The sequence below is a fragment of the Pezoporus occidentalis genome, unplaced genomic scaffold (assembly GCF_034315485.1).
Source record: "Pezoporus occidentalis ecotype Australia unplaced genomic scaffold, CSIRO_AGI_Poc_V1 ctg1910, whole genome shotgun sequence".
Classification (NCBI taxonomy): Eukaryota; Metazoa; Chordata; class Aves; order Psittaciformes; family Psittacidae; genus Pezoporus; species Pezoporus occidentalis.
The window spans coordinates 3875-19618 of NW_026913761.1; the positions used below are offsets into that span (position 1 = coordinate 3875).

At 48.3% G+C, this 15744-nt stretch overlaps 2 protein-coding genes and 1 pseudogene across 2 annotated transcripts; 1 reads left to right on the top strand and 2 right to left on the bottom strand.

The window, feature by feature from the left end:
- Nucleotides 1–8157: 8157 nt before the first annotated feature.
- On the bottom strand, nucleotides 8158–9337 carry LOC134162798 (olfactory receptor 8U9-like). Its single transcript, XM_062617035.1, is given in 4 exon segments — nucleotides 8158–8609; nucleotides 8612–8760; nucleotides 9029–9217; nucleotides 9219–9337. Coding segments are annotated over 4 exon segments (900 nt in total). The 5' UTR covers nucleotides 9329–9337.
- Nucleotides 9338–11610: 2273 nt separating this feature from the next.
- Nucleotides 11611–12833, bottom strand: LOC134162795 (olfactory receptor 5AP2-like). Its single transcript, XM_062617032.1, has one exon. It carries the CDS (start codon nucleotides 12798–12800, stop codon nucleotides 11841–11843), a length of 960 nt encoding a protein of 319 aa, XP_062473016.1. The 5' UTR covers nucleotides 12801–12833; the 3' UTR covers nucleotides 11611–11840.
- Nucleotides 12834–13684: 851 nt separating this feature from the next.
- LOC134162797 (olfactory receptor 5AN6-like) lies at nucleotides 13685–15390 on the top strand (annotated as a pseudogene).
- Nucleotides 15391–15744: the final 354 nt, after the last annotated feature.

Here is a 15744-nt window from a genome sequence, read left to right on the forward strand (position 1 = left end):
TGCTCAACCTGGGAAGGAGACATCCTTTTACCCTCCTAGTCGTCCCCCCAGACCATTTACATTTGAGAGTTTTGAATTTTTTGAATGGCCTTTTAATGCTGTTGAGACTTGTTTGCTGATGGTGATGGGAATCACCATGCTAACACGCATACAGAGTGTGTTTTACCCACTACTGATTTCAAGAGTTAAGCAGATTCAGGTTTGGGTCTTGTCTGGGGTCAAACGACGATGTAGGAGGACCGAGAGATTTTCCCTGAGGCTGGACAGCCATGAGTGGCAGGGTGTGTGGGATAGTATGGGCAAGTATCTAGGTCAGTGGGCCCCTCCAGTACTTTGGAATTTCACTACTGAACAACTGCAAAATCCAGAAGAATTAGTAAAACACTTAAATGAGGTGTGTGGTCATTCTGGCCATACCAGAGATGGACAAATCATGGCAACGTGCTGGGGCTTGGCCTATGCTTACAGGGCCTTGTTCAACACTATCCAGCACCTTCAAAAGGAAAAGAATGTCGGCGGATCTGAGGGCAAAGCAACAGTCGCTACTCAAACTTTGGCTGCAATGAACAGCACAGCTGTCCCAGTGGCAAGTACAGCAGCTGCTCAAACTTCAACTGCAACAGACAGCGCGGTTACCCCAGCTCCAAGCACAGTAGCTACACCACCCCCAGTAACAAGTACAGTTGCTACTCAAACCACAGTGATAATCACTGCAGCCAAACCAGAGGACCAATTCGTACCAATATCAGTTGCCCCTGTACGCAAGAGAACAAGCAAAAAGGAGGCAAAAAGGGTGAAGCGAGATGAAGAACCAATGAATTCACCACCCGGTCCAGAATCTGATCAGGAGTCATCATCACATGACGAAGAAGAAGAAGAAGAGGTAACTTCTCGACCTCGGACCTCAACCGAGCTGCGGAATATGCGAAAAGATTTTACCCGTCAACCAGGGGAGCACATCATCACCTGGTTACTCCGATGCTGGGACAATGGGGCTGATGGTCACGAACTAGAAGGTACAGAAGCCAAGCAGCTGGGATCACTTGCTAGAGAAGGGGGAATTGACAAAGCAATTGCAAGAGAGAAAAAGTCCCTCAGCCTTTGGAGGAGGCTCTTGGCAGCTGTGAAAGAAAGGTTTCCGTACAAGGACGATGTTACGAGTCGTTCGGCCAAGTGGAATACTATAGACAAAGGCATCCAGTCTCTGAGGGAATCGGCCATCGTAGAGATGATCTATCACATCAAGCCGAATAACGGGGATACACCTATAGATCCAGATGAAGTTGAATGTACACGACCCATGTGGCGAAAACTTACACGGAATGCACCGTCATCATATGCCCATTCATTGGCAACAGTAACCTGGAATGACATAGTACCACTAACAGTGGATGAAATGGTTCATAAACTCCGAGAGTTCGAAGACAATCTCACCCCTTCCATCATCTCAGCTGTGAAAAAACTGTCCCAGGACATCGAACAATTGAAGGACAATCTATCTGATTTATCCGGCTCCTCACGTGTACCAACACACGTCTCAGCTATTAACAAAAGGCGTCCTATTGTTCAAGAGAGGAGATACAGGAGGTATACGCCACGGGGTACCCTATGGTTTTACCTGCTGGATCACGGAGAAGACATGACAAAGTGGGATGGAAAACCTACTTCAGCTTTGGAGGAACGGGTGAGTGAACTGAAGAGGGGAGCAAGGGCCAAGACTGATCGTCCCATGAGAGCTACGGCTTCAGTCTCTGGTGATCAGTTTCCCAGATGGAGTGGAAGAGCTGATTTTACTCCAGCTCCTGTGATAAAGAAGAATAATCCCTTTCAACACGACTTAAGTGTCCAATGCTGTGACGACTGTTAGAGGGGCCCTGCCTCCAGCCAGGTGGAGGTAGGGGACAATCGGATTTACTGGACTGTGTGGATCAGATGGCCTGGCACATCAGTCCCACAGAAGTATAAGGCTCTAGTAGATACCGGTGCACAGTGTACCCTGATGCCATCAAGCTGTCAAGGGGTGGAACCCATCTATATTTCTGGAGTAACAGGAGGATCCCAAGAGTTGACTGTGCTGGAGGCTGAAATCAGCCTGACTGGGAGGGAATGGCAAAAGCACCCTATTGTGACTGGTCCAGAGGCTCCATGCATTCTCGGCATAGACTACCTCAAGAGAGGGTACTTCAAAGACCCAAAAGGGTACCGGTGGGCTTTTGGTATTGCTGCTTTGGAGACTGAGGAAATTGAGCAGCTGTCCACCTTGCCTGGTCTCTCAGAAGATCCCTCTGCTGTGGGGTTGCTGAAAGTTGAAGAACAACAAGTGCCAATTGCGACCACAACAGTGCACCGGCGGCAATATCGCACCAACCGAGACTCCCTGATTCCCATCCATCAGCTGATCCGTAGACTGGAGAGTCAGGGGGTGATCAGCAGGACCCGCTCACCCTTCAATAGCCCCATATGGCCAGTGCGAAAGTCTAATGGAGAATGGAGACTAACAGTAGACTATCGTGGCCTGAATGAAGTCACACCACCATTGAGTGCTGCCGTACCGGACATGCTAGAACTTCAGTATGAACTAGAGTCAAAGGCAGCCAAGTGGTATGCCACGATTGATATTGCCAATGCATTTTTCTCAATCCCTTTGGCAGCAGAGTGCAGGCCACAGTTTGCTTTTACTTGGAGGGGTGTCCAGTTCACTTGGAACCGACTGCCCCAGGGGTGGAAACACAGCCCTACCATCTGCCATGGACTGATCCAGACTGCACTGGAACAGGGGCAAGCTCCAGAACACCTGCAATACATTGATGACATTATTGTGTGGGGCGATACAGCGGAAGAAGTCTTTGAGAAAGGGAGGAAAATAATCCAAATCCTGCTGAAAGCCGGTTTTGCCATAAAACGGAGTAAGGTCAAGGGACCTGCACAGGAGATTCAATTTTTGGGAATAAAATGGCAAGATGGACGTAGACAGATCCCCACAGATGTGATCAACAAGATAACAGCAATGTCTCCGCCAACTAATAAGAAAGAAACGCAAGCTTTCTTGGGTGCAGTGGGGTTCTGGAGAATGCACATCCCAAATTACAGTTCGATTGTAAGCCCTCTCTATCATGTGACCCGGAAGAAGAATGATTTTAAATGGGGCCCTGAGCAGCAACAAGCCTTTGAGCAAATTAAACGCGAGATAGTTCATGCAGTAGCCCTTGGACCAGTCCGGACCGGACCAGATGTAAAAAATGTACTGTACACTGCAGCTGGGGAGAACGGTCCTACCTGGAGCCTCTGGCAGAAAGCTCCAGGGGAGACTCGAGGTCGACCCCTCGGCTTTTGGAGTCGGGGATATAAAGGATCTGAGGCCAGCTATACCCCAACTGAGAAAGAAATACTGGCAGCCTATGAAGGGGTTCGAGCTGCTTCGGAAGTGATTGGCACTGAAGCACAGCTCCTTCTGGCACCCCGGCTGCCCGTGCTGGGCTGGATGTTCAAAGGCAGGGTCTCCTCTACACATCATGCAACCGATGCTACATGGAGTAAATGGGCTGCACTAATTACACAACGAACTCGAATAGGAAATCCCAGTCGTCCAGGCATTCTAGAAGTCATCATGGACTGGCCAGAGGGCAAAGATTTCGGAATGTCACCAGAGGAGGAGGTGATGCGCGCTGAAGAGGCCCCACCATATAATAAACTGTCAGAAAGTGAAAAGCAGTATGCCTTGTTTACTGATGGCTCTTGCCGTATTGTGGGAAAACATCGGAGATGGAAGGCAGCTGTATGGAGTCCTGGACGACAAGTTGCAGAAACTGCTGACGGAGAGGGTGAATCGAGTCAGTTTGCCGAGGTGAAAGCCATCCAGCTGGCCCTGGACATTGCTGAACGAGAAAAGTGGCCAGTACTTTATCTCTATACTGACTCATGGATGGTGGCAAATGCCCTGTGGGGGTGGTTGAAGCAGTGGAAGCAGAGCAACTGGCAACGCAGAGGTAAACCCATCTGGGCTGCTGCACTGTGGAAAGATATTGCTGCCAGGGTGCAGAACCTGGTGGTGAAGGTACGTCATGTAGATGCCCATGTACCCAAGAGTCGGGCCACTGAGGAACACCAGAACAACCAACAAGTGGATAAAGCGGCTAAGATTGAAGTGGCTCAGATGGACTTAGATTGGCAACGTAAAGGTGAATTATTTTTGGCCCGGTGGGCCCATGACACTTCAGGCCATCAGGGCAGAGATGCAACATATAGATGGGCCCGTGACCGAGGGGTGGACTTAACAATGGACACTATTGCCCAGGTTATTCATGAGTGTGAAACATGTGCTGCAATTAAACAAGCCAAGCGGTTAAAGCCTCTTTGGTATGGAGGACGATGGTTGAAGTATAAATATGGGGAGGCCTGGCAGATTGACTATATCACACTGCCACCAACCCGCCAAGGCAAGCGCCATGTGCTTACCATGGTGGAAGCAACCACCGGGTGGCTGGAAACATACGCCGTGCCCCATGCCACTGCCCGGAACACCATCCTGGGCCTTGAGAAACAAATTTTGTGGCGACACGGCACCCCAGAGAGAATTGAGTCAGACAATGGGACTCATTTCCGGAATAACCTTATAGATATTTGGGCCAAAGAGCATGGCATTGAGTGGGTATATCACATCCCCTACCATGCACCAGCCTCTGGGAAAATCGAACGGTACAATGGACTGTTAAAAACTACACTGAGAGCGATGGGTGGGGGAACTTTCAAGCATTGGGATACACACTTACCAAAGGCCACCTGGTTGGTCAACACCAGAGGATCTGCCAACAGGGCTGGCCCAGCCCAGTCAGAACTGTTACATATTGTAGAGGGGGACAAAGTTCCCGTGGTGCATATGAAGAATTTGCTGGGAAAGACAGTCTGGGTAATTCCTGCTTCAGGTAAAGGCAAACCCACTCGTGGGATTGCTTTTGCTCAGGGACCTGGATATACTTGGTGGGTAATGCGGGAAGATGGGGAAGTCCGATGTATACCTCAAGGGGATTTGATTTTAGGGGAAAACAGCCAGTGAACTCAATTGTATGCTGTTGCCTGCTGTGTAATGCTTTTATAGCCCATCAACTAGATGTCTCCAGGTCACCAGCGACTGGCCCTGACTTCCCTCCAGCCATCATCCCAACAGAGAATGAACTTTGAACATCATGGACCGAATGGACTCGGCAGCATTATAGGGATTGGTCCATGCACTAAGAAAATGATTTTTCCTCTTGGTCTGTATGTATATGGATGTATATATGTGGGAGAGCGATGGTGTATTGAAAAATGTGGGATCTGAGCACGCAAAGTCCTTGGCCAAACCTAAACATCACTATCAGCTCTGTTCCCAAGCTGAAAGTCAAAACACTGCACTGCACCAGCTACCAAGAAGGGGAAAAATGAGTGCTACTGCTGAACCCAGGACATTATCCACCCCTTATTCCATACCATTCACGTCATGCTCAGATCCCACATTTTCAGTACACCCATCACTCCACTCTTATCTAAGTGCATGGACTATAAAGCTATATCCCTATAAAGCTGCTGAGTCCATCTGGTCCATAATGTCAGGCTCCATCTCTTGTAACAGTCTTCCAGAGCAGGAGAGACTGTGTGCAGTGTTCACACTCGTGAATAACCTGGGCAATAGTGTCCATTGCTAAATCCACCCCTCGATCATGAGTCCATCTCTATGTGGCATCTCTGCTCTGATGGCCTGAAGTGCCATGGGCCCACCAGGCTCAAAATAATTCACTGTCCCCTTAAGCAGTTTCTGCAGCTTGTTGCTGGGGACTCCATACAGCTGCCTTCCATCTCCGACGCTTCCAAAGCACTGGAGGGGCCCAGTGGACTAGATACTTGCCCATACTGTCCCACACACCCTGCCACTCATGACTGTCCAGCCTTGGGGAAAACCTCTTGGTCCCCCTATATTGTTGTCTAACCCCAGACAAGACCCAAACCTGACTCTGCTTAACTTTTGAGATCAGACAAAATGGTTGTGGGTAGCACACAGTCTGTGTGTGTGCCAACATGCTGATCCCCATCACAATCAGCAGGCAGGTCCCAAGGATGCCCAAAGGCCATTCAAAACCTTCAGAACTCTCACACGATGCTGCTGTACTTGTCACTGGGGCTGGTGCAGCTGCTGTGCTTGCCGGCTCTGCCACCACCAGCTTCTCTTTTCCTGAGTCCAGCTCTTCCTCCTCTGCCTTGCTGGGAAATGCTGCGTGGCCTCCTGCATCCTCCTGGGGCTCGGCGGGCGGCTTCCGGGAAATGCTCTCGGCCGTCGCGGGGCTCGGCTCGGCCGCGGGGCTCGGCTCCTCCGCGGGGCTCGGCTCCTCCGCCGCCTTCTCCCGCTGCTCGGCAGCCGCTTCCTTCCTCTCCTCGACCGCCCCGACCTCCTCCACCGGCAGCCGTCCCCTCGCGGCCTCCGGCCCCGCTCCCGCCGCCGCTTGGTCCCCGGGGCCGCTCTCCCGGGCCGCTTCGGCTGCCGCCGGCTCCCGGGGCCGCTCCCCCGCGGCGCCCCGCAGCCTCACGAAGATGGAGAGTAGGGTGAGGGCCAGGACGGTGAAGAGCAGCCGGACGGCCAGGTACAAGTCCACGGCCACGTCCGTCCCGCCCTGCTGCTGGAGCCCGCCCGTATTACAAGCCATTGCCATAAAGCACAGTGAGACAAGAACCTTAGCCCAAGCCCCATACTTGATAAACACTATCACAGCAAATACCGGCTCTACGTAAGTTACAACATTCTGAAGCTGTGAGATCAAGCAAAACAACTCTGAGACCCAATAAATCAGCATTGTGACGAGTGACTATTAATCCGGTCAGATCTGTCGTTATCTCAACCCTTCGTGCCCCACGTTGGGCGCCAAAAAGAACTGTCGTGGTTTAAACCCAGTCAGGTAACTCGTTCGCTCACCTTCCCCCCTTTCTTGCCCTCCCCCTGCTCCCGGAGGGACGGAGAGGAGAATCAAAAAGAATGCAACTCCCACGGGTTGAGATAAGAACAGTTTAGTAACTAAGGTATAACACAAATCACTACTGCTACCACCAATGATAATAATGATAAAGGAAATAACAAGGGAAGAGAATACAACACCTCACCACCAGCCGACCGATAACTCGCCCCCCAAGCCCGACCAAGCTCTGACCGATACCTCCTCCAACCCTGCAGTCCCCCAGCCCTTCCGGCTAACTCCCAGTTACATCCTGGGCATGACATGCTGTGGTATGGAATACCTCTTTGGTCAGTTTGGGTCAGGTGTCCTGTCTCTACTTCCTCCTGGCTTCCCCTCCTCCCTGGCAGAGCATGAGGCTCACAAAGTCCTTGGCCAAACCTAAACATCACTATCAGCTCTGTTCCCAAGCTGAAAGTCAAAACACTGCACTGCACCAGCTACCAAGAAGGGGAAAAATGAGTGCTACTGCTGAACCCAGGACAGTTCCGCAGTAGCAGTCATGTTTTTCCTTTGTGTTAACTGGTACAGTGCTGTGTTTTGACTTCCAGTTTAAGAACAGTGTTGGTGAAGCCGATGTTCTCGGTTGTTGCTAAGTGATGTTTACCCTGACCAAGGACTCTGTGAGGCTCATGCTCTGCCAGGGAGGAGGGGAGGCTGTGAGGAAGCAGAGACGGGGCGCCTGACCCGGGCTAGCCGGGGAGGTATTCCATACCACAGCACGTCATGCCCGGGGTGAGGGGTAACTGGGAGTGACCCGGAAGGACAGGGGTTTCCGGGTGGAGCTCGTTTCTCTTGGCCGGTGGTATCGTATTCTCTTCCCTTGTTATTTTCCCTTATCATTGTTGTAGCTGATAGTAGCGGTGGTGATTTGTTGCTGGACTGTTTTTGTCTCAACCCGTAGGAGTTGCACTCTCTCGATCCTCCTCCCCGTTCCTCCGGGAGCGGGGAAGGGGAGAGCCCCGGTGCGGGGAGGCAGGGGGGAAGACGGACACGGACCTCGATTGTTGTCAGCTCGGCACCACTCACTGGGAGTGAGTGAACAAGCTACCTGACTGGGTTTAAACCACGACACAAGGTAACTGACTTCTGTGTAGGAACTGGGAAAGAAGATGTATAAAGTCATGAGGATTAGAGGAAAATCCCATTAGTTTAGAATTTCTTACTTGATGTAGAGTATTCATGTCCTGCATGATACAAGTCTTGTATGTTGCCAGCGGTTGAGCAGCGTCCTCACACACTTCAGCAAAGCCCCCTTCACCTCCTTATTCCTCAGGCTGTAGATGAATGGGTTGAGCATTGGGGTGACCACGGTGTAAAAGACAGAGTCCACCTTATCCAGCCTTCTATGGCTAGAAGGTTGTAGGTACATGAAGAATGCTGACCCAAAGTATATGGACACAGCCCTCAAATGGGAGGCGCAGGTGTGGAAGGCTCTGGCCCTGCTCTGTGCTGAGCACATCTTCAGCAAGGTGCGCAGGATAGAGATGTAGGAGAGAAAAATGACCACGCTTGTGCCCACTGCGTTGATGGTGACGAAGGCAAAGATGAGCATCTCGCTGCTGTGGGTGTCAGAGCACACGAGCTTTACTACAGGAACTTTGTCACAGAAGAAGTGGTCAATGCGGTTGGGAAGGCGAATAGGTAGGATGATGCTACCAGCTGCCAGCAGATGCGTCTGGAGATGATGGTCACATAAAGCAGGGGCTGGCAGATAGCAACGTGCCGGTCGTAGGCCATCATGGCCAGGAGGTGACACTCAATAGTAGCAAAGAAAACAAAGGTGAGGTGTAAGCGGCGAGGAGAAACAGACAAGCCAACCCAATATGGGTGATAAGCAACTTCTTATTTATTTGTGACGCAGTTCACACATATATAGGAGTGGTATTCAGCCACTCCTTCTTGGCATAACAGTATTGGTTAGCCCCCACAGCTTCCTACACATTCTCCTCCCAGGTCCGGTCCCCGGCCACCTGTGGGGGCCACCCCCTGCCTTGCTTGCACAGTCCTCCAGAACTCTATGGTTCTGCTCTTAGAGTCATTCTGCAACAATGAGGAACTGCATCATGCAGCCAGAGAAAGAAATGGTTTTGTCCTCTGATAACAGGTCTGCCAGCATCCTGGGGCAGATGACTGTGGAATAGCAGATGTCAGTGAAGGCAAAATGGGTAAGGAAGAAGTACATGGGGGTATGGAGGCTGGGAGACACCCGAACCAAGATGATAATGCCAAAGTTCCCCCAAAGTGACAATGTGAATCAATAGAAACAAGACAAAAAGAGGAGCTTGCGCATATGGGCTGTCTGTAATTCCCAACAGGATGAATTTAGTCTGCGTGTGATTTCCTCTCATGACCAGGTGTTACCTACCAAGGCAAAAGGAAGGAAAACCTCAAAATCATTGCAAACAGAAATTCACTTTTGGACCACATTTAAGTGCAATCGATCACCAGTTTAACTGCCATGTTTTGGTGGAATTAATATTTTGTATTGTACTTTTTAAACCCAAATTATATGATTTTGTTTTCATTTGAGGTATTTAGAAAGAACAGAGAGTGTGATGAAGCAAAAAATGCCATTTTTGTTCTTCTATGCTGAGAAACATAAACTATGGATTTATTCAAGAACTTGACTTTTCAGGTTTGAGTGAAGAATCAGATTCTTTACTCACTTTCAGATTGGAGGCAGTTTGCGTCAGAAGGCGGCTTAGAGGAACCTCATAGGAGCACACATAAACCTTGAGCAAGAGAAAGTCACATTCCCATTGAAATCGTAGCTTACACATTAATGACCTCCAGAATTTTCCTTTGGTTTTTAGTTCTAATGCCAGTCTTAAAATTGCATTTATCAAAGTGTTATACATAATTCAAAAAGGATAAAATTCACATTGCTAAAGTCATGATTTCTTCCTTTCTGAGTTCCAGCACGCTGAGGCACTCTCAACCTATGGGCATTATGTTGCTTGCCTTAGAAAAGAGTTGGTGTTATAAGAGGCTGATTCCAAAGGCTGATTTGTTAGTGACCATATTCTGTTGACAATCTGAAATGCTGCATTTCTTTATAACAAAATAAGATTCATCCTCATTTAACTCTTGAATAAATCAGTTCATCTTGCTTTAGCTGCCTATGTAAAAGAAACACAACCTGAATCAGACATTGCTCCCTCTTCTTATAAAGAAAACCCGCATTGGTAAGGCTATTTTCTGACACAACTTTACCAAAGAGGATGAGAGAACATGAAGAAGCAAACCCACTGCCTCACTGAAGGTGAGGCTCTGCTTTGTGTTGATGTTACCTCCTGTGCCTTCCCTCTGTCACCGAGTGATGGGAGCCAAGGGTTTATCCCCAGTGCAGCAGAGAACATCCACACACAGGCATCAGCTCTGTTAAGCACCTGATGTGAAGAGAGGTGAGCTCCTGCCAGACTCCAAGAGCCCAGCTTGTGGTGCTGGGGCTGTAAATACAGTTGCATGTGCTCTCCTGGGAGGAAGCCTCCAGGGCTGCTCATGCTTTCCCAGAGGAAAACAAAGAGAAGCAAAAAGCAAAGGGTGTGAAATCACCTCTGAAAGGCATTGTGGTGCTTGGGCATCTGAGAGTCATGGAGTGCATGAGCTGTCTTTGAGCACAGCCACACGGCAGCACCAGTGATGAGCAGCTCTTGGGATGCTTCTGACATACTTGTGGACTATGCCAAGCATTCTAACTCTCATTGCCAACAGAATGAGAGTGGGTTTAGACCCAACAGCCCAGCCAGTGCTCACTGTTCTGCTAGTCCCTCTCCACCCAGATCATACTTCTACATTGGCAACTTAGGAGATAGTCTATTCAGTGAGGGAAATTAAAGTGAGAAATTCAATATTACAGTCAAGTGTTGTTTTCTGGTCCGATTTCAAAGGCCTCTGTCCTTCCTAACTTTTCAGCATTTAATTGCATCGACTGTGGCTCCTTTGTTGACCACAAGTAGAAGACACTTTTCTCCTGACCTAAGTCACCCTCAACAGGCTTAATTTGTAAGTGACATAGACAATTTGGTTTTCCCTGGTGTGCTTTAACATGAGCTGGGCATGGACATGGTATGTGGGTGCTTATTTCCAGCTTATTTCCATTTATCTCACCATTTAAGTAAATAGGACTTAAGAAATGTACAACACCCCTTAATTCTGAATCTGATGAGCCCTTAATGTGCCCAAATACTCCTTACCACTGGGTGGTCTCAGCACAGCTCATCATTCTCAGTTATGAATTCTATTGCTTACAATTCCCTTCTTTGAAGTGAAATCTCTTGTGAAGCTGCAGCCTGGAGAGGGATTCCCCCTGATATTCAAAGCTGGAGCTTGAGACCTTGATTCCCACCAGCTTCTTCTCTTTGAAAGGCACAAACAAATGCAATCAATCTTTTGAAACCTTTTCTCTGACTCTTTTTCAGCAAGCAAATGTAAAACTACACTTGCTCTTCCCTCCCACCCCAGCAGCTTTAATAAAGAACTCACAGGTAAGAGTGAGGAATTCTATTGGAGCTGAGGAACAAGGTCAAGAATCTTGCAATGAAAATACACATTTATGAATGACAAATGTTAAATATGAATAAAGCTGATTGGTGTTTCCTGTGAGGAAAAGAGGCCTGGGATTATTGAGGGTAATTTCTTCTTCTAGGAGCGGGCCTGCGAAGTGAAATGAACTTTGAGGCTCAATCTCCTCTTGGTTTTCTTCCAAGAATGGTGTGATTTTGGGGGTCTGTTTCTCATTCAGTACTATCATAGACTTTTGTGCAGAAACTGTGGAAGAACTTCCGTAAAGTCATGAGTATCAGTGGAAAACCTCAATATTTCAGTGCCCCATTGGCTTTCACACTGCACATGAACTGTTCATGTCCCAGATGACAAAACTCTTCTATGTTGCCAGTGGCTGAAGAATGTTCTCCCGCACTTCAGCAGAGCCCCCTTCACCTCCTTGTTCCTCAGGCTGTAGATGAATGGGTTGAGCATGGGGGTGACCATTGTGTAGATGATGGAGGCCACCTTATCCAGGCTCCTGTGGCTAGATGGAGGTTGTAGGTACATGAAGAATGATGTCCCAAAGAACAAGGAAACAGCCATCAAATGGGAGGCACAGGTGTGGAAGGCTCTGGCCCTGCTCTGTGCTGAGCACACCCTCAGCACAGTACAGAGAATAGAGATGTAGGAGAGCAAAATGATCATGCTCGTGCCCACCACGTTGATGGTGACAAAGGCAAAGATGACCATCTCGCTGCTGTGGGTGTCGGAGCACACGAGCTTTAGAACAGGGACAACATCACAGAAGAAGTGGTCGATGCGGTTGGGACCACAGAAGGAACCTCCAAACGTGCACCACGTGTAGACGATGGCACTGAGGAAGGCAAAGAGGTAGGATGATGCTATCAGCTGCCAGCAGACGCGGTTGGAGATGATGGTCACATAAAGCAGGGGCTGGCAGATAGCAACGTGCCGGTCGTAGGCCATCATGGCCAGGAGATGACACTCAATAGTAGCAAAGAAAGCAAAGGTGAGGAACTGCATCATGCAGCCAGTGAAAGAAATGGTTTTGTCCTCTGATAACAGGTCTGCCAGCATCCTGGGGGAGATGACTGTGGAATAGCAGATGTCAGTGAAGGCAAAATGGGCGAGGAAGAAGTACATGGGGGTGTGGAGGCTGGGAGACACCCGAACCAATGTGAAAATGCCAAAGTTCCCCACCTGAGTGACAATGTAAATCACTAGAAACAAGACAAAAAGAGGAGCCTGGGCACATGGGCTGTCTGTAATTCCCAACAGGATAAATTTAGTCTGCGTGTCATTTCCTCTCATGACCAGGTGTTAGCTGCTGAGGCAAAAGGAAGAGAAACATCAAACTGATCAAAAATGGACATTCAGATTTGGACCATATCTAACTCCAATCCAACCATTTTAACTGCCATAGAATAACTGCAAACAGAATTTTCCATTTTATTTTCTAACCAAAATTATATCTATTTTATGTTTTTCAGATGAGGTAATCAGAAAAGAACATGGAGTTTCTTGAAGCAAAAAAGGGCATTTTTGTTTTTCTGTGGTGGAATAGTTAAAACTCTGGAGTTACTCAGGCACGTGTGTTTTCAGGTTTGAGCAAAGATTCAGATCTATATTCACTTTCAATTTGAAGGAAATTTGTATCAGAAGACACCTCAGAGGAACCTCATAGGATTGCATGTAATCGTGGATCAAGAGAAATTGTCAGGTGCAGTGAAAGCCCCTCTTACACATGAATGACCTCCAGACATTTTCCCTCGGCTTTTACTTATCATTCCAGTCACCAAATCACATTTACAAAACTATTTGAGATCATTTACATCAAATAACATTGACATTGGTAAATTCATGATTTATACACTTCTGAGTTACAGCAGGCTATAGCATCTTAAACATATGGGCATTAAGTTTCTTGCTTTAAAAAGGAATTTGTGTTCTAACAGGCTGATTCCAAAGGCTCATTTGTTAGTGATTATATTCTGATGACAATCTGAACTGTTGCATTTCTGTATAACAGAATAAGAGTCATCTTCATTTAACTCTTGAATAAATCAGTGCATCTTGTTTTAGCTGCCTATGCAAAAGAAACACAGCATGCATCAGACATTACTCCCCCTTATAAAGAAAACCCACACTGGTAAGGCTGTTTTCTGACACAGTTTTACCTAAGAGGACTCAAGAACATGAAGACAAAAGCACACGGCCTCAACGCAGGTGAGGCTCTGCCTTGTGTTGGTATTACCTCCTGTGCCTCCCCTCTGCCATCAAGTGATGGGAGTCAAGGGTTTATCTCCAACGCAGCAGAGAACATCTACATGTCAGCATCACTTCTGTTAAGCACCTGATGTGAAGAGAGGTGAGCTCCTGCCAGACTCCAAGAGCCCAGCTTGTGGTGCTGGGGCTGTAAATACAGTTGCCTGTGCTCTCCTGGGAGGAAGCCTCCAGGGCTGCTCATGCTTTACCAGAGGAAAACAAAAGGAAAGGAAAAGCAAAGGGTGTGAAATCACCTCTGAAAGGCATTGTGGTGCTTGGGAATCTGAGAGACATGGTGTGGGTGAGCCATCCCTGAGAACAGCTACACATGGGTTCATAGGATGCTTCCTACATACTTGTGGACCATGCAAATGTTTTGGTCTGAACATACAGACACAATGAAAATGGGTTTATAGACATTCCAGATCTTGCACACAGTCCTCAAAAGGAACATGAAGAACAAGTGATTCCATCTCTGGAGCTGCTGATGCTCCTCTGTGGAGGGTGAACCCAGTTTTCCAGCCCAAATGGGGTTATTCACATGTAGTGTCTGATGTCCAGCAGCTGAGCGGGTGCATCAGGACTTCCACTGTATTCAATGCATTTTGAGGCAGGGAAATCCCAGGGTGAACTAACAGGCCTTTATCCCCCTGACCAGCCTCAGCTGGGGGGTCTCTATTTAAGCTCAGAACAGGCAGATTAGTCTTCCAGCAGCCAAACTTGTGACCAGCAAAAGGAATTGAAGATGGGTGGAAAGCTGCTTCATTGCCTGTGGCGCCTGACGACATGCTGGTACCAGCTCCCATTATCTACCTGCCATGATAATGTCAACCAGGCCCTCATGGAGCTTTAAATACCTCAGAAATGCTCCAAAAGTGGATGTGAATTCCATGTTCTGGGGAGCCCAAAGCTGAAGCTGAGGTCATCTCCTCTGGGTACACTTGTTCTCCAAACTAATCAACACAGGTTAGCTTGGTGTCAGAGAAGAAGAGCATTGTTATGCTGCGTGCGTAGCTCAGGTCCTCATCATGATATCTTTGGGATAGAATGCTTCCTGCTGGCTGCAATGGCCTATTGGCCATTTGCCATCCCCTGCTGTACCTCCTTGTCATGTCCCCAAGTGCTGTTTCCAGCTGGTGACTGCCTCGTACCTCGTGGGGCTTGTGTTGTCAAACTGTCCTTCTGCAGCTCCAGCGCCATCAGCCTCTTCTTCTGTGACATTTCCCCTCTCATCTCACTCTCCACCTCTGACACCACCCTCAGCCACATCATCCTGACCACTGCAGCAACTCTCTTTGGTGTGTCCAGCAGCCTGGTTGTCCTGCTCTCCTATGTGGCCATCATCGCCACCATCCTGAGCATCAATTCAGCTGAGGGCAAGCGCAAAGCCTTCTCCACCTGCACCTCCCACCTCACCACTGTCAGCATCTTCTATGGGGCATGCTTCTTTACATACTTAAACAACAGCTCAAGAGGAGGAGATAAATGGGCTGTGGTGCTCTACACTGTGGTGCCACCCATGCTGAACCCCTTGATCTACAGCCTGAGGAATAAGGAGGTGAAGGAGGCTTGTGAGGCTCACAAAAATAAAATGATCTTGAGCAAAATTTCCAGAAGATGGAAATGTAGAGGGTAGATTGCTCAGCTTTGGTATGGATAACCTGACATTGCCCAGCCTTATGTGGCACTGGTTGAGGTGACTGAGAATACAAATAATTTCATTCTCTAAACTTTGATAAATATATTTAATAGTTATTTTCACCTAATTGGTTAATTAGTCATTTATTTCACCTAATCAAGGCTCAGGTAGACAACTACAAGTCTCTTCATCTTAGGTGGACCTGAATGCTCTACACCTGCTGACAGGAAGATGGAGCCATTATAAAACTGTTCTCTGCTCCCAAGGAAGAAGGGATGGGACAAGAGGAGACGGCCTCAAGCTGCACCAGGGCAGGTTTAGATGGAGCTTGAGGAACAGACCAGAGGATGC